The 18,340-nt window shown below is 42.7% G+C and overlaps 1 protein-coding gene across 2 annotated transcripts in view; it reads right to left on the bottom strand.

Moving 5' to 3' along the window:
* Inpp5f (inositol polyphosphate-5-phosphatase F) overlaps positions 1-18,340 on the bottom strand; it is an 85,256-nt gene that overhangs the window by 22,507 nt on the left and 44,409 nt on the right. The window contains exons 3-9 of one of the 2 annotated variants that reach the window (XR_003946368.1): positions 14,778-14,914; positions 10,164-10,292; positions 9,786-9,953; positions 9,627-9,681; positions 6,135-6,333; positions 5,337-5,516; positions 3,932-3,999 (exon numbers count right to left, since the gene is read on the bottom strand). Coding sequence is in view for 1 of the 2 variants with exons in the window: in NM_178641.5 (NP_848756.2) it covers positions 3,932-3,999; positions 5,337-5,516; positions 6,135-6,333; positions 9,625-9,681; positions 9,786-9,953; positions 10,164-10,292; positions 14,778-14,914 (938 nt within the window). In the remaining variant the exon portion in view is untranslated. Of the gene's footprint in view, positions 1-3,931; positions 4,000-5,336; positions 5,517-6,134; positions 6,334-9,624; positions 9,682-9,785; positions 9,954-10,163; positions 10,293-14,777; positions 14,915-18,340 lie in introns of both variants that reach the window. The other variant, NM_178641.5, reaches the window with a different exon arrangement.

The following is an 18,340-nucleotide window of genomic DNA, read 5'->3' as shown; positions in this document are numbered from 1 at the left end:
CCTACTAACAGTAAATTGCAAATGTCAGGATATAAAAGAGGTTTTAACCTACTGACGGGTAAATTTAAATAACTGAACAGAGTCAGCATTGGTGAACATGAAAAACAACAGCGGGGTCCCATTGCTACTGAGAATAGAAGCTGTGTGATCCCTTAAAAACGGTTTCTAATTTCCTGCTGCTTGTGTTGGGTGGGCAGGGCAAGTCTGAGGATTTTCAGTGCTTCTGGTGCAGTATCTCTGAATGCTAAATATCAACTTTAAGTGTATATGCTGTTTAATTCAACAAGTTTGCCTTCACAAATTCATTCTGCAAAAACAAGTTCCCTAATTCTTAGACTTTTAAAATTGTCTTTACTCTCGGTGGGGGGCACATGTATAAGCATGTGCAGGGGGCAGAGTTAGAGAACTTTATGGCGTCTGCTCTCACGCCCCGCCCCCTTACGTGGGTGCCAGGGATGAAAATGTACACATGGGTGATAAGGCTTGCCCATCAAGTGCTTGACCTGATGGGCCATCTTGCCAGCTCTTCACTTTGGATTATTTTGTTTTTGAGGCAGGGTCACACTATGTAGCCCTGGCTGTCCTGGAACTTGGTATGTAAGCCAGGTCAGCCTCAAACTCACTTTGTGCTGGACTAAAGGTGTGCACCATTATAACCAATTTGTTTTTTCAAACTGAGTTCTTATATAGCCCAGGCCTTGAATTTACTGGATAGCCTAGGCTGGACTAATCCCCTTTACAACCTCTATAGTCTCCTCCTGAGTGCTGGGATTATAGATACACACCATCATTCCCAATTTAGAACTTTTCCTTTTTTCTGCCAGCCTTTGCCTCCGGAGGTGTTGGGATTAAAGGCATGTGCCACCACTGCCTAACCTAAGAATTCTGGGGAAAAGACTAACAGCCAGAGACTTCACTGCAGAACAGTATGTGCACTGCCAGCTCTTTGTGACTTCAGCCCATGGTGAATGTGCGGGTGTCAGGTGACCTTGCTACAAACAATAGATTGCTAACTCAAATCTCAAGGCAAGCCTGGAAGCCGCAAGGCTGAGTGCAGTGACTTCAGTAAACCACTGAGGACTCGGGTTCTTTCTGCCTTTCCCTCTGCCATTCCCTCATTGCTTCCCCAGCAGCACACTGGATAAACGCCCGACTGCTTCATTCACCATCTTGAGACAGATGCAAAAGTCCCTAACATCAAATCCTGACAAAGCAGCCTCAGGGGCACTGTGGGTTCCGGTATATCTTTTATTAGAGCAGGAAGCTTTTCCCACATCAGACCTTCTGTCAAACAGCTCCAGCCTAAACCAATTATGAGCTAGCGCAATGCAGCCACACGGATGAGTCACCCTGACCGTGGGCCCCTCATCGCAGAAAGCAATTACCCAGGAGAAGGACACAGATAACACAGATAAATGAACACTGCCAGGCTCCTGCTGGAGGCCAGGAGGTGTCTGCTCAGCGCCCGCCTCTAGATATTGACGTGCGTCAACGGGGAGCAGGGACAAGTGTGGGAAGAGGTTATTTCCTGGCGTGCACACCTCAGTATTGCTCCTTTTAACAATTTGTGTTGCATTTAAATATGGCTTATTCTTTCTAATGCTACTTACAATTAGGAATATCAATAATGCATGAATCAACACGAATCAACACATTATTAAGGAACTCAATGCAGAATAAGACCAAATCATTCCTGACCACATCCAGTCCTTCATGCCGCCCTCAGCAGCCGCTGGCTCTGATGCTGCAGTGAGGCTCTTGCATAAGCACCCGTGACTGAGCACACTTGGAGTCCTGTTTGCCGATTTAAGTGCTAATTGCTCTGCATCCTTTCCCAGACTTGACGCTTCTCAGCGGTTCCCCTCAGCTCCCCAGTGTGTGAGTCATGGCTTTAATTTGCATTTCCCTGATGATTAATGAGATGACGCACCTTCTCTGATGGATTTGACTTTATAAAATATCCTTGTACATAAAATCCTGTTACATTATTCTGTCCAGTTTTTTTTGTATTGTACATCCTTTTTAATGGGTTTAGAAGACATTTAAATGTGCTGCGAGATAACAGACCAAATCTTAACTATTAAAGATTTATTTTATGTGTGTTTTGCCTACATGTACCTGTGTGTACCATGTGTGTGCCTGCTGCCCTCAGAGCTCAAAAGGAGGTGTCAGATTCCCCGGAAGTGGACTTACTCATGGTTGTGAGCCACCATATGTATTCTAGGGTTGGAACCTGGGTCCTCTACAAGAGCTCTTAACTCTCCAGCCTCCCCTAATCTCTGAATTACCTTTCATTCTCTTCATAATGCCTTTTTAAAAAGTATTTATTTTATGCATGCGTTTCAATTGTGCATAACCAGAAATAACAAATAGTAAAAAATCGTAAAGTAAAAATCAAGTTAGTCCCTTTCCATTATGGTTAGCGTTGTTGTTTTGTACATGTATGTATCTTTGTGTGGTGAATACACAGCATAGCACATGTGCAGAGGTCAGAGGTCAACCTTAGATGTAGGCCTTTGTCTTCCATCCTGTTTGGGGCAGTGTCTGTATTGGTTACAGCAAGCTGGCCTACAGAGCTCTAGGATTCTCCTTTCTCCACGTCCAAGCTCTCCTTAAGAGCCCTGAGATTACACATTCAGGGCCTCGAACTCACAGAGATCCTCCTGCCCCTGGCTCAGAGTGCTGGGACTGAAGACACATGTCATGTCACCTCTTCTCTTCTCTTCTCTTCTCTTCTCTTCTCTTCTCTTCTCTTCTCTTCTCTTCTCTTCTCTTCTCTTCTCTTCTCTTCTCTTTGTGTGAGTGGGTGCTGGGACCAAACCCAGATCCTCTGCAGAGCCGTACATACTCTTAATCGCTGAGACATCCCTCCAGCCCAAAAATAACTATTTCCTGGTTGGGCATTATTCTTTATCAAGTGACTAATAAAATGTGATAGACAATCATACATTTGAAACAAAGAAAGATAAGGAAACTGCTTTTATAAATCCTGCTCATGACTCAGTTTGAAACACTATGCTGTCTTCTGAAATCTTTAATGTTTAACCTTTTACATTCAGATCAAGAGTCTTTCTCAGAATTATACACACACACACACGCGTGTGTGTGTGTGTGTGTGTGTGTGTGTGTGTGTGTAGTGGGTATCAAAAAGAAAAGTATAGTTAAGTATTATCATGTTTTATTTTAATTGATAATTACATTCAAAGTGCCTTACCAACTTGTGTTATTGCTAGCAATATATGAGTTTCCATTTTTAAAAGCAAATACCTGCTTTTATCTATTATAAAACTATCTAAATTTTGAATATGATTATTAAATAATGATTGTTTTTCTTTCCTACTTTTTTTTCTTCCTGTTGCCTATGAGTCTCTGGCTGAAGCTACATGAACTAGACACTAGTCTGGGAAGAACGGAAGACATGCAGCACTGAGTCTGTCCATTCCTGAAGCAGGAACTCAGCATCTTTCTCCTCTCCTTTACTTTAAGACAGGGTCTCACCATATTGCCTGGCTAGCTGGACTGGAACTCTCTATGTAGACCAGGCTGGCCAGGAAAAAAATGACTCCCATGTCATTATACAGTCAGATTGGTCATTCCTAAGAGACAAGAACATTACTTTCATATATTACTCTCATATCAAAATTATTGGCCTTGTTTTCCACCAAGAGGGTTTCAGTCCACTCTGCCTTATTTAACTGTACTCCACGTGTGAGCACACAAGGTCCTGAGAGGCCTATCCTAGTCTGTGACAACTGCCAGCATCTACTTCATTTTCTCCAAACAGCTAAAGCAGCTGATTCGAGAGTATTCTTAGCTTACTCATGTTTAATCTTCACGCTAAAAGTGGCTGTTTAATTATGAACAGTACATGGTTTTTATTCATGGAATTCCACATGTAAGGAAATTGTTCTTACTACATACTAAAGCCCACCTGTTTTTTGTAAATTTTCAGTTGTTCTTCAAAATGGGCACAGAAACAGTCAACCGTTTCCTTCTCACCTGCAAAGAAGCAATACAAAATCCATTTCTCCTTCCAGTGCTGAGACAGACGCGTGCCTACGCTATCATCTTTTTTTTTTTTTAAGATTTATTTATTTCATATATGTGAGTACATTGTAGCTGTCTTCACACACACCAGAAGAGGGCATCAGATCCCATTACAGATGGTTGTGAGCCACCATGTGGTTGCTGGGAATTGAACTGAGTCCTCTGAAAGAGCAGTCAGTGTTCTTAATCACTGAGCCACCTCTCCAGCCCCACCTACCCCATCTTTATTCTTACTTTCTTATTTATTTTTCAAGACAGGGTTTCTCTGTATTGCACTGGCTGCCCCAGGGCTCACCCTGTAGACCAGAGATCCGCTGGCCTCTGCCTCCTGAGTGCTAGATCAAGGGCATGCACTACTACTGCAGGGCCCATTCTTACTTTTTAATAATTCATTAACAGTTTAAATGTAAGATTGTCTAACCATCATTTTAAATTAAGATTTCTTTTTTCCAACTAGAATGAGCTAAAATATATCTGAAAGTACCAACTATGAAATTATAAATGCACACACAGGCACACACACATGCATACATGCGCATACACCCACACATACCCTACCTTTCAGTAAAGGTTTTATGTGAATTATAATAAAAAAATTAAAATGATGGTTTGATACTAAAGTTAAAATAGTCTAAGAAAATAACTCTTAAATGTTTAAAAAAAAAAAACCCTATCTCTCACTGATTTCCTGTGCACTAGTGTCTAGTTAATACACTCTCTGCTTCTACAGACACTGGCTACAGTCATTCTTTCCCAGGGTTAAATGTTCTAGAAGATAAACTTCAAAGCAAGCAGTTCAGACTCTGTGAAGTGAGGCGCTTTATCAGCCTGCTGAGAAACTGCAACATCCAGGAAAGGACCGGGTCCTGAGGCTACTTCCTCACAGTGGGAGGCATGGCTTTTGTTGTGTAGTTTTTAGTACAGGGATTGAACAGGGCTTCTAGCAGGCTGGTCAGGAAACCATACCTCAAAGTCATATCCCAGCCCTGAGAGTTATTGTTTTAAATGAGACAAATTCATACCTATCTGGCACCTGATCTTTTTTTAAGATTTATTTATTTATTACGTGTAAGTACACTGTAGCTGACTTCAGACACTCCAGAAAAGGGCATCAGATCTCGTTATGGATGGTTGTGAGTCACCATGTGGTGCTGGGATTTGAACTCATGACCTTTGGAAGAGCAGTCAGTGCTCTTACCCTCTGAGCCATCTCACCAGCCCTGGCACCTGATTTTTTAAAAATTCTCATCGAAATCTTCACTTGTAAACCAAATAGCTGGCGTGCTTACTTTTGTCTAGCCGAGGTCTTGGATTATAGCGATACCCAACCTGGCTCCAAAAGACCGGCACAGAGCCTCGAGTTTGGATAAATGACAGGGTATGATGATGAACATGGATTAACTGCTCAGTCTCCACATAATTCGCAACATTTCCATTTTTATCCACTCCTCTTCGTTTATACCGCATTCCTGAAAGAAAATTAAACAGAATGCAGTGACAGTTATTAAAAAAACATTCAGCGTGGCTTGGTACTGGAACACACACTTAATATTTCAATGTTCTGCAGGCTGCGGCAAGAGAATAGAAAGTTCGAGGCCAGCCTGGGCTACATAGCAAAACTCTCAACAAATCTGTCTGATTAGATTGTGCTTCTTAATTACCTATCTACAGGAAAACCTGGGAAGCCCACACACCGAGAGGTAAACAACAACAACAACAACATACCAAGACCACGGCTGTACCCAGCACTGCTAAGTTGAATCCTTTGAATGAAAGGTAACGGTTTTCCCAAAGGGGCTAGTTAGCACTCTGAAAGGATTTATCACTGTGACACAGGCTTTTAGTTGGAACACTGTCCTCAGACACATCCCAAGTGACTTCCTTATCGTCTATGTGCATGCAGCCTGCTCTGTTTGACTTGCTAAGTCTGCCCTGTTCCTCCACTGCAGAAATCCGTCTCTAATTGTATCCCAGCCTTTGGAGTTCCGAGCTAACAGTGCTTTCAAGGCCATGATTGTCATTTGCATTTCCACACATCTGCAGCTCCTCCACTCCTGCCTGCATTTCATTTGCATGCTCTTACTTACCTGCTCTGTGCCTACTTCTTCGAGATATAAGAGCCACTAGAAATCGTGGGTGAATGTCATCTACACAAGTGGAGTCCTGAGGGGGCGTCTCTGGGCTGCTCTTGTCATCATCCGAGGACTCATTGTAATTAACCACAAGTTCTTCAATCTGCACAAAACCCTGGATAATGGGGATGATCCAGAAGTCCACATCCGGAGTCTAGGATGGGAACAAACATCGTTGTTTATATTCTGCACAGCACTGCTACTTACTTAAATCCAAATGACTGAGCAGAGCCTCCAGTCAGCCTGCCACAAGCACAGGCCCTTTCTCAACCTCATGTTCTACTCACAGGACGGCAGGGGAGGACGAGGCCTTCCCTTTCCTTTACAATGACTTTCTCCTGACAGGGAACATGCCCGAGCACCAAGCTGTTCCACACAAACTCAAACTCCACCACCTGACAGAGTGCTCGCTTACCTATGTCTCGATGTCCTCTGTGGAATGGGACTACTGGGGCCTCCTAAGGCTGTATATAAGCATGTGTAAAGTAAAGTGCACTGCCTGCCAACAAGTAGTTAACCACGGAGCTCTGATAGCTGTTCCTTTAGATATAGGAAGGCAAAGCTTTAAAGCTGAGTTCCAAAGTTCACTTGCATTAGCCCATAACAAAATGCAATCTGTCCCGATCCATCCATTACAAAACAGTTCACTACTCAAAAATAATAAAGAAACCCACTTATTATGTAGCTGTGCCCGCCTGTCTGTGTCTGCACCATGCATATGGTGCTGCGAAGGCCAGAAGAGGGCGTCAGATCCCCAGAAACTGGGGTTACTGGGGATGGTGCTGAGAACCAAACCTAGACCCTCTCCAAGAGCACCGGATGCTTGTACCTGCTGAACCATCTCTCCAGCCCCCTTTTTCTTTGGGCAGAGCTTCACTCTGCAGCTCAGACAGGCTTGGAATGTTAGGTAGGGGCCTTGCCTCAGCCCCCAGGTACCGGCTGGCAGGTACATGCTACCTCCACCCCCACATACTGGGCGGCGGGCACACACTAGCATGCCCAGTTCTGTTGCTGTCATTTGTAGGGATGCCATGGAAGCATTCTGCAGCTGAGCTCTGCCTCAGCTCAGCTCCACTTCACAACCTGCTTTAGAGAAACACTTTCTTCACCAGCCTAAAATTCAAATAGTAAATGAACAGCAGAGAGGATTTCCATAAATGTCTCATTTTAAAATGTCATCTAACTAATTAGGAGAGCCCTATTCAGAGAGTCTTCTGTTCTTCTAAACGAAACACATTAAGAATTTAAAGCAGGCACTTGGAGGAGGAAACATGGTAGGAAGTTCAGTGTCATCTTTAGCTACGTATTAAGTTTGAAAATGGACTGGACTAGATCAGGTCCTGTTGCAAAAGCAGCAGAGTAAGACTGAGGAGAGGCTCCGTCTAAAGCACTTCTGTGTTAACGTCAAGCCAGGCATGGGACATGCGCTTTGTGACCTAGTGCTGGGGAGGTGGAGGGAGGTGGATCCCTGGGGCTCATTGCTTGCCTAGCCTAGCCTACTTGGTGAGCTCCAAGCCAGTGAGAGAACTTGTCTCTACATAAACCAGGCACCTGAGAAACGACATCTGAAGTCGCTTTCTGACATCCACAGACACACGCACACACTTTGCTCTGAGACAGGGTCTTCTTGTGTGGTCCAGATTGTCCTGTCTCAATTTCTGGAGTGTGGGATTATAGACGTGTGCTATCACACCCCTCTTCAACATCAGTTCCAAATCCACCTGTCCTCTGTGCTGTGCACTGTGGGTCCCACCTAGTCCTCTGTGCTGTGCACTATGGGTCCCACCCAGTCCTCTGTGCTGTGCACTATGGGTCCCACTCTGTCCTCTGTTCTCTGCACTGTTGGTCCTACTCATTTCCGGGCTTAGTTTCACTTGGTGTTTTCTCTGTAACTCAGACCTTCAGAAGGATGGCGATGGCAACAATGAGGTAAAGGCTTAGCCTACAGTCTTCATTTTACTACTATTCTCACTACTTATACTTTAGCTTTTCACAGTAATGTGAAAGTGTCTGACAAAGCTCACCAAACACTGGAATTCCACATTGTCATCATAAAAACAAATACTCATTATCAACGCCCTTACTTGTCTCCTGTCACTGAGTTTGAGGGTCACTTACTGCATGATCAGTATCAGAAAGCTAAGAACGCCCTATGCCTCAACCTCACAGTAGGTGTCTGGCTGAAAATGCACTAGTTAAGATTTCAGTAACTGCTATGAACCATCAGTAAAGGAGAAATGGGGAAAGAAAAATAGCTGAAAGGCTAAGGAAGCTAACAGATGACCCCATTCCGTTATTTTTGTCTCGTGTTCAGTGTCTAAAGCACACAGCAAACAGAGCCCTCAGCCATAATTCTCCAACATGCGTAATAGGACCTGATGGCTAATCTTCAGTCAACTTGACTGGACTCAGAATCACCTAGAATAAGAGTCAGACCTCTGGGTGCATCTTTGTGTCTGTTTCTAGAACTAACTGTAAAGAAAAGACGTACCCAGGTGGTATCATCCATCGTCTGAGGCCCAGACAGCATAAAGGGGGAAGTGAACATCCGTATCTCTGTCTCCCTACTGCCTGGCCCACCACGGCAAAACGCTTCCCCCCCCCCCCACCCACGATGATGTGTTGAAATCACCAGCCATAATAAAACTCTTCTCTGCTCAACCCGCCCATCTCAGACACCATTATCTCAGTGACAAGAAGTCACTGTACTCAAGTACTTCTGACAGAAGTGGAAAGCAGAAAGTAACCACCCTTCCAGAACGAGGCAGGCAAGATGGCTCAGAGGGCAAACGCAGCTGCCGAGGAATCTGACAACCTGACTTCAATCCCTGCAGGCCATGGGGAGGAGACCCAACTCCAAATGTTGTCCTCTGACCTCACCACATGCACGTGTGCGTGCACACACTAATAAATACAATGTAAAAACAAAACCAGAGAGAACTCCATGCAGTCATGCCATCACACCACCACACCCTGCAGTTTGTAACCACTGTAATACTGGCCAAACCCCAGCAGAGAAACCAAAATGGTATCACTACAGAAAGCTAGGCTCCTGCATTCCCAATGGAGTCCCTTTTCAGGCACTCTATGGGCATCACTGGGTCCTACTACTCACTACGTACAGCACTGAGATCTGCTTACTACTGCCCCCACTTCTGTTTTTTTCTGAAGGTGGATGGAGTTGAACATATTTACAGAGCCCAGAGGACCTGACGCTTGTGACATGTGACACATCTCTTACAGGTGTATGACATCACATTCATTGAACAGAGTGCTGAGGAGACTGGCCATGGGCTATAAACCACCTGAAGGCACCGCCTTCATCTCCTTAGTTAAATGAGTCTCCTCTGCAGGAGAAGCTCCTAACAAAATCTCAGAATTCACCCAAATCAAGCGACCTCTGCATAACAATGGCAACAACAGTGTTTTAGAAGCGTCTACTCACACCAATCTCAGTGAGAGCTTGGATCATGTACTTATTCCAGAAAAATCGGTCATCAACCTAGAAAGGCAGAGAAAAAGATCAGCTCAGGGACACTTTAATTTCCTACAAAAGGCAAACAGGCACTGGTCAGGAGCCATCACCGCTCCGCCTTGTGGGTATACCTTCTGCCACAGGGGACGGCCATCCCTCTCCCCAGTGCTCTGTCTCTGCACCGAGTTGGTCAGGTCATAGGTCAAGCTATAATAGAAGGACTCTGAGTCCATGAACATCTTCAGCAACTCCTCAAGCAAACGCCGCTCCAGTTTCTCCTTTTCTTTACTTTCTTTAACCTGTAAGAAGTCAATCTGTAAGTCAGGAGTCAAACGATAAATTAATAGGTAAAGCAAGCCTTCAAGTTAGGACAATCCCCAAACACAGGACTGTCTTCTGATATACAAAAAAGAAAAAGAAAAAAAAAAAAGCTTCCAGATGGATTTATTTACCCTCAACTTATGGCTAATCGATGATGGATTCAAAGCCCACGTCAATCAAAGTCTTACTTTCTTTTTGTTGGGAGCAGACACGTTGGATTTGATATTTGTAAATGTCTTCAGTAGAAACTTGGAGTCGTCAGGAGATGGTATAATCTTCTCAGGCTTGTTAATTCCAAAATGATGCTTCTTACAGAGCTAAAGAATTTTTTAAAAGGATGATTCATTATTAATTATTATCTACTTTAGATGTTCAAGTATGAGTACAGAAGTGAACACTACTGCTTGGGCATTTGGGTTAAAAGTAGACCCTAAGAATTAGTGAAATGACTAAGCAGGCAGGATATAGCTATGGTTTCAATAATTAAAAGCTACACTATAAATAATTCACAATACAGGCAAGACATACTTAGGGTTAAAGGCAGAAAACCCAGGTTCAAGTTTATTCTTATTTAACATGTTCAAGGGATACAATGTTCTGTTCTGGTCGAGGTTATAAATGCTTTGAAAACTGGCATCCAAGAATAAAATATTGCAAAATACACATCTGCTATGCCTCAAGGTCATTACAAACATCCGTATTAAATATTTGTTTGTGCTAACTACCTGAGTGCTTTGGTTGAGAAAATTCCCTGAGTCTGCTCTACTGGGAATCTTAAAAGCTGGACCTTTCAACAAGCTCTCCTCCTGTCTTTACACACAATAATGAAATCTGGATGTGTTGAGGCAAGAACAGGGGACAGACAGTTAAAGAATGATAGCTAGTGAGTCAGTTAAATGTTTTATTTTATAAGCTGCCTTGCTCATGGTGATCAACAGGTCAACAGAACAGTAACTAAGACAACTGTCTTTGTTTTTATTGCCTTCATTTGCTTTTATCTCAGCTTGGAGGGGAGTTTACTTGGGTCTACTATCTTTTAGCTTCTGATCAGAAAATCCAAAGAACTGAGAGCTGAACATTTATTTTTGAAATTTATGAAAAATTCATTTCATAGGGACTGGAGAGATAATTCAGCCGTTAAGAGCATTTCCTAAGGACCCAGATTTAATTCCAAGCACCTACGTGGCTGTTGGATACTCCAGTCCCAGAGGATCCAACACCTTCATCCAGTCTCCAAGAGTACCATACATTCATATGGAACACAGAACACAAGCAGGCCAAACAATCATACATATAAAAATTATCAATTAAAAGGAGTGCATGTATAAGCTATGCCCTGAGAACACATGACACTCATCATTTACTATTTAACACAAAGATTTATGAGTATTTAATATAAATATATAAAATATATAGTATAAATACTCATCTGATTCTTCAGGAAATACTAATGTCTTGTGGGATAAGACTTAAGCCTCAGTTAGGGGCATAGATAACTATATGGAATAAACTTTCTGATATGTTCTGAAAGAGAAATGCCCTCCATTAGCTCATGTATTTGAACTTAGTCCCCAGTTGATGGCACTGCTTGGGAAGGTTTTGGAAGCTCTTAGAGGTGGAGACTACTAGCTGAAGTATGCCACTGGGCTGGGCCTTGCAGTTTTACAGCCTTGCCCCATCCCTGCTCTCTCTCTCTCTCTCTCTCTCTCTCTCTCTTCCCTCCTCACTCTCCTGGGTGGGGATGAATTGGGATCAGTCAGCTTCCTTGCACCTGCTGAGATGTTTTCCCTGCCTGTTGCTATACGTGCCCTGACACGATGGCCTATGGCTCAGAAACCAGAGCCACTATCAGACCTTTTCTAATTTGCTTTGCTTATAGTATTTTTATCACAGCAATAGAATAACAACTAATATGCTCTGTGCGCGAGCGTGTGTGTGTGTGTGTGTGTGTGTGTGTGTGTGTATTCTGAGGGTAGGGGTGACAGATAGACAGACAGACTTATTCACTCCCTGTGTAGCCCTGGCTTGTCTGTTACTTGCTCTATAGATTAAGCTGGACTTGAACTCACAGAGATCCACCTGCCCCTGCCTCTCAAGTGCTGGGATTAAAGGTGTGTGCCACCATGTCTGGCTAATACACTTTTTTCCCCAATACATCTTTGATATTACATGCAAGTCTGTGCACAAAACCAACTAAAAACAGAACTGTAAAAAAATATGGATAAAAAACATTTAGATAACAATTACAGATCTATGGAACAAAGCATAAACTCACTGAACTACCTTAAGCAAAGGTCACACTAATGAATATTCTAGAATCTTCTATATAATTACTGAGCTAAAAGTCAGCCCTGTCAGAAAATAATGATAAGAAAATGATTTCTTGGGGACCCTTCCAGTCATAAACTACTTTGTTAAACATTATCCTTGGATATGGGCACTTGGATCATCTTCCCTTCCCAGTGGACTCTAAGGTCTCTAAAGTGTACAGTAGGCCCTTATTATAGCTTTGATTATTCTTTAAAAAAATTCACTACCATAAACGGCAGTTTTGTTTTTTTTTATTCCTCTTACAAGTTATATTTCACAACCAAGATTAAAAGCTGATGTTGCTGAAGAAAAGGAAAACAAATGGTTTTACTTTCAATTTTGTTATCTATATCCATTCTGAGATAAAATTTTAAACAGCTTTCTGATGGGAAAGTGGAAAACGGTGCTGCTCTCTATTACAGCAATGAGATACAGCACATGTGCTAAGCAGGCGGGGAACAGAAGCCCTTAACACTTTAAGGGTATTTCTCAAAATGCATAATGCATGTCTTCTCATTTTTGAGCCCCAGAGTTCCACCATAGCCATAAACATATATATTTTTTAATTGATATGCTATATTGGAAAACAGTGTGGCAATTCTCAAAAAAGTTAAGCAGAATTACCAAAATGACCTAGGAACTCTATACTTCAGGGAAATGAAAACCTATGTTTACCAAAAGCTTGCATGTTACAAACTGCTTACCACAGCATTATGCATAATAGTATAAAAATGGAAGCAACTCAAATGTTCATCAACTGAAGTGAAATATTATTTGACAATAATAAGGAATAAAGTACTGACAAATGCTACCACAAGTAAACTGGCAGGCCAATAAGCCACACCCCTCTCAACACCACTGAGAAAGAAACTTAAATTCTAATATTAAAATCTGCAATAAAATAATTTCTGCTCCAATTACAGAAGAGAAGCGGGCTGCAGCAAATGGAGGAGGCTGACCTGATGAGCAGCGGGAGCTCTCTGTGGAGAAGGAGGACAGTGGTGGATCACACAGAACAGTAAACGGGCTTCAAATCAGAGGGGCGTGCTGCAGTGGGAGACACGCCAGCCTCACCAGCTTCACCTAACAAGTGCTTATGTGTACTCCCATGAAAGACAATAGGCGTTAAGGGGGAAAGCTCCTTTTAATTGTGTTTACATGAACAGAAGGAAAGGAGAGGATGACATAAATTACTATCCGAAGATTAGAAGAAATGTGATGACTATCAGCACACCTACCCTTGCCTCTCCTGCTACTCACTGTTGCAAAGTTCCCTTACTGTGATATAAATTAAAAGTAAAAGGGAAGGGGGCGTGGAAATAATTCCTAAGACATTCACCCAAGGATGGAGATGCTTTCTTTATAGTTCTGCAGTGGTTTCAGTGAGGATCGTTTGATCCTCAATAAGCTCTGGCATTTGAATACTTGATCCCAGCTGGTGGTGGTGTTTTGGGGAGGCTTGGGCTATATGGCTGGGACAGGCTTTGAGGTTTCAAATCCATGCCATTCCAGAGTTACGCTCTGGTTAATGTGGTGGTTTAAAGAGCTCTGAGCGTCTGTTCAAAACAACAATGTTTGCCACTCACTGCCATGATGGAGTCTTAGTCCTCTGGGACCATAAGTCCAAATAAACTCTTTCAGTTGCCTTGGTCATGGTGTTGTAGGACAGCCACAAAAGTGTTACCCTCTCCCCTAATTTGCCCAGGTCACAACATATATTCCATTCCTAACATGAAGCATAATCTTTGGTGACCTTAATAAACACTATAGCTCAAACAACCTGATCGTTCTAAAACTATTCAGTTATTCTGGGCAGGTGGCTCAGTGACGAATCTGCCCTCAGCGCCCGTGCGGGAAGCCATGGATGGAGGCATGCGCCTGTAAGCCTGCCACCAGAAGATAGAAGCCACCAGAAGATAGAAAAGGCGGATCCCTAGAACATGCTGGCCACACAGCCGTCTATCTGACCTGTGAGCACCAGGTTTAGTGAAAAATTATCCCAAGAAAATAAGTGCTAAGCTGGCCATGGTAGCACATGCCTTTAATCCAAGCACTCAGAAGGCAGAGGCACCTCTGTGAGTTCAAGGCCAGCCTGGTCTATGTAGGGAACTCCAGGGTAGTTGGGGATACTCACTGAGACCCAGTCTCAAACCCTCTATACCCCACCCCCAAACGAAAGCAAGGAAAGTAAGTGGTAAAGAATGGAATCTGATGTTGACCTGTCGTCCATATGTGCACATGCAAGCACTTTCACGAGCATCTGCTTGCACAGTCATGCACGCCCCTCCTCCACACATATGTGTATGGCATGAGGGAGGCCTCATTTTCATGTTATTTAAAGATGATCTTTCCCTCTACCCTTAAAGCAGCTCAGCTTCTGTCTTATACACTGCAATTCATGGGTCGTGAAGGGTCTGCTGCAAGGTTTGAAGACACAAATTACATGTCTGCCATCAAACGCCTTTGTGACAGTCCCCTTGATGTCACCTTACCTCCAGCTCAAGCTCCTGAGGTTCCATTTCAGAAAGTGACAATACAGCAATCTTGGTGACTTTACAGACCTCATGGTCTCCTGGGAGTTTGCCTACCAACGCTTTCTGCCGAATTAAAATAAGCCACCATGGAAGATCTGAAAGAGAAAATTCTAATAAATGAATGGTGTTCATAGAGTGGTGCTGGCCTGGGGTGAAGGGACCAACAGTAACAAAATGTAAAATGCACAATAAAGACACTAAAAGTCCCTAAACACAAGATGTCCAGTCTCACTCAGAGCAATGTAAATTATGGAGCAAACACTTGTGGCTAGACTATGAGAAAACATGAACTCTCAAACAGCAGTGCTGACAGAATACCAATGGACACAACTGGAAAAACAACTTATGAGGCCTATAAAAAGTAAAAGTAGTTTATGATGATTTGTGCATGTAATAAGTGAAAAGCGTAGGTGTGCTACTCATGTACATAACACAGCTGTGCTACACTGTGCGATGCATCCAGTGACATGTTTCTATAACATCATAATGGAGCTGGGGGATTCCCACCGCCTAGTGACAGAATGGCACAGCTCAGTGTGCCACGCATTCTGATCTGATCTAACCATGTTTGCAGTGATAAGGAATTCTGGTATAAACAAACTTACTATGTTGTCAACAGTATAAAAGTATAATATACAATTATATTCAGAATGAAAAACTTAATTGAATATACACAATGTGTTATGCATTTGCCACTGATTTATCATGGGGTATTTGCTTTGAGGCAATGATTCTCAACATATGGGTTGAGACCCCTTACCTCTATCTCCAAAAATATTTACATTACAACTCATAACAGTAGCAAAATTACAATTTTAAAGTAGCAATGAAAATAATATTACGGTTGGGGGTGACCACAACACGAGGAGCTAACTGTATTAAAGAGGCACAGCATTAAGAAGGTTGAGAAGCATTGATTTGGGAGGATAGCACTGAGTCCAGTGCTCTGCCCATCCACTGAGCTGCGTCATCAGTCCTACCCTACCCACCATCACTTCAAATTTATTCATACACCTGCTTCTCTTGCAGAAGATTTGGGCTCAGTTCCCAGCACCCACATTGCAGCTTGTCTATAACTCTAGTTGCTGGGGATCTGAGATCCCTTCTGACTTCCACAGGCACTAGGAATACATCTGGCTCTTGTGTGTACTCACACACTCACACACACACACACACACACACACAGAGAGAGAGAGAGAGGCAGGCAAAAACACACACATAAAACAAAATAATCTAAACAAAATGAAACAAAAGTTACTAAGTTTGCTATAAAACATCACATCAAGATTACCCTGGCGGCGGCACCTCATACATCACATCTTTATGTCGGATTTATCACAACTCTGGCCGGAATTAGGAGGCTTTGTCAAGTGACTTGATTTATATCAAGAGGCTGGTCTCTTAATAATAGTCCTACAATGATGAAGTCACTTTATAACCTGCTTGTGAAACATCCCAGTTATTAAGCAACACATACTGCATTATGATAATTTAAGATGTATTTTATTTTTGGTACCAAGGTAGCTTTACTTTCTGTAGTTTTAGTCTCCTGTGGTCAACTCTGGTCTAAAAGTACCAAATGGGAACTGTCAGAACTAAACAATTAGAAGGTTTTCAATCATAGGCCATCAAGGTGGGCATGGGGGTGGTCTGTAATTCCAGTGGCTCAGGAAGCTAAGGCAGGAGGACTGGGAGGTCAAGACCAACCTGGACATCTCAGCAAAGGAAGGCACCAGGGGACTGGAGAGATGGCTCAGCAGTTAAGAACACTCACTGCTCTTGTAGAGACCCAATTACTAATAACATTTGCATGGCAGCTAATGACCATCTACAACTCCAGTTTCAAGTGATCTAAGCCCACTTCTGGCCTCATGCCACTGAAGGGCTCTAGCAGGCCAGAGCATGGCAAACAGTATTTTCTTTTACCTTCTCCCCCATTCCCTCTGTTTTGCTAAACTCTAAAGTTACATTCCTAAAGCGACCCACCAAGGTCTAATCCCTTATTTGGCCACTTCCTCCCCCAGACACTGGACACTACCAAGGTCAAAGTACTGAAGTCCAGGAATCAAAAGTCCCCTTTGTGGTACTTAATTAATATACCCAATCAAAATTAACCCACTCATCCTAACACAGGGTTCCCCATTTTCCCTTTATAAACTGCCATTTTGCCTATGGGCCACATTGGCTGTCTCTTCTCTATCCAGAGGCAGTCCTTTGTTCTTCAGATAATATCTTTCCCCCTCTCCCTTGTTCCCATCCCCTTCTCCCTCATCCCGTACCTCCTGTCTTTGTCTCTTATTCCCTGCCCTTTGTCCTTTTGGGGCAAATAAACCTCCTCTGTGCTGAGAACTTGGTCTTGGCATGTCTAGTACACAATGAACAGAGATACATGCAGGCAAGAGACACATATAAAATAAAAATAATATAAATCTTTTTTAAAATTAAGTAAGGACCAGTGAGGTGGCTCAGTGGATAAAAGCACTTGCCACAAAAGTCTGACAATCTAGCAGGGCGGTGGTGGCGCACGCCTTTAATCCCAGCACTCGGGAAACAGAGGCCAGCCTGGTCTACAGAGTGAGTTCCAGGACAGCCAGGGCTACACAGAGAAACCCTGCCTCAAACAAACAAACAAACAAACAAAAAGTCTGACAATCTGAGTTTGATTCCAAGACTCCATGGTGGAAAAAGGAATGTTGGCCTCTAACTTCCACACATCCTATGTGTGTGTAAGTATATACACACACACAAATCAAACACATCACACATAAATAAAATGATAAATAAAATTTAAAATAAAAAATAGAAAAAGAGTTGGAATATAGCTCAGTGGCAAACAATTGGCCAGCAAGTGAAAAGTCCCAGGCTCCATCCCCAGCACTTCAAAAATAAATAAATAAATAAATAAATAAATAAATAAATAAATAGCATGCCATTCTTACTAGTATAATGACGTCACATGACCATTCTTACTAGTATAATGAAGTCACATGACCACTCTTACTAGCATAATGACATCACATGACCATTCTTACTATTATAATGACGTCACGTGACCACTCTTACTAGTATAATGACGTCACGTGACATCACACTGTGCACCATCAACCCCCCCCCCCTTTGTTTAATGCTATATATGTTACCTGCCCATTGGTCCTGTAGTACTCAGCTGGACTATCAGACGAGACGGGCTAGCACAGTATCCGCACAGTTCAAGTAGCCACACACAGTACCCTAATGCTGTTACAGTGTTGTTGCCATTTATCTGACTTCATCTCACTACTGTCAATCTCTTATTAAGCCCAATTTGAAAATTCAGACTTATCAAGGTATTACAATCAGAAAAAAAATACAGTACAGCCATAAACTGTTTATGATGGGGTATATGTTCTGAGAAGTGTTCTGTTAAAGTGATTTCATGTGAGAACATTTGAGATGTATTTCCAGACTAAGACAGCTATCATGCCAGTAGGTCATACATGCTCTTACTGGACCCCTGTGGCATCTTACTGTTGACCAAAATG

Source organism: Mus musculus, chromosome 7 (genome assembly GCF_000001635.26).
Source record: "Mus musculus strain C57BL/6J chromosome 7, GRCm38.p6 C57BL/6J".
Lineage (NCBI taxonomy): Eukaryota > Metazoa > Chordata > Mammalia > Rodentia > Muridae > Mus > Mus musculus.
This window is presented reverse-complemented; position numbering and strand designations above follow the sequence as displayed.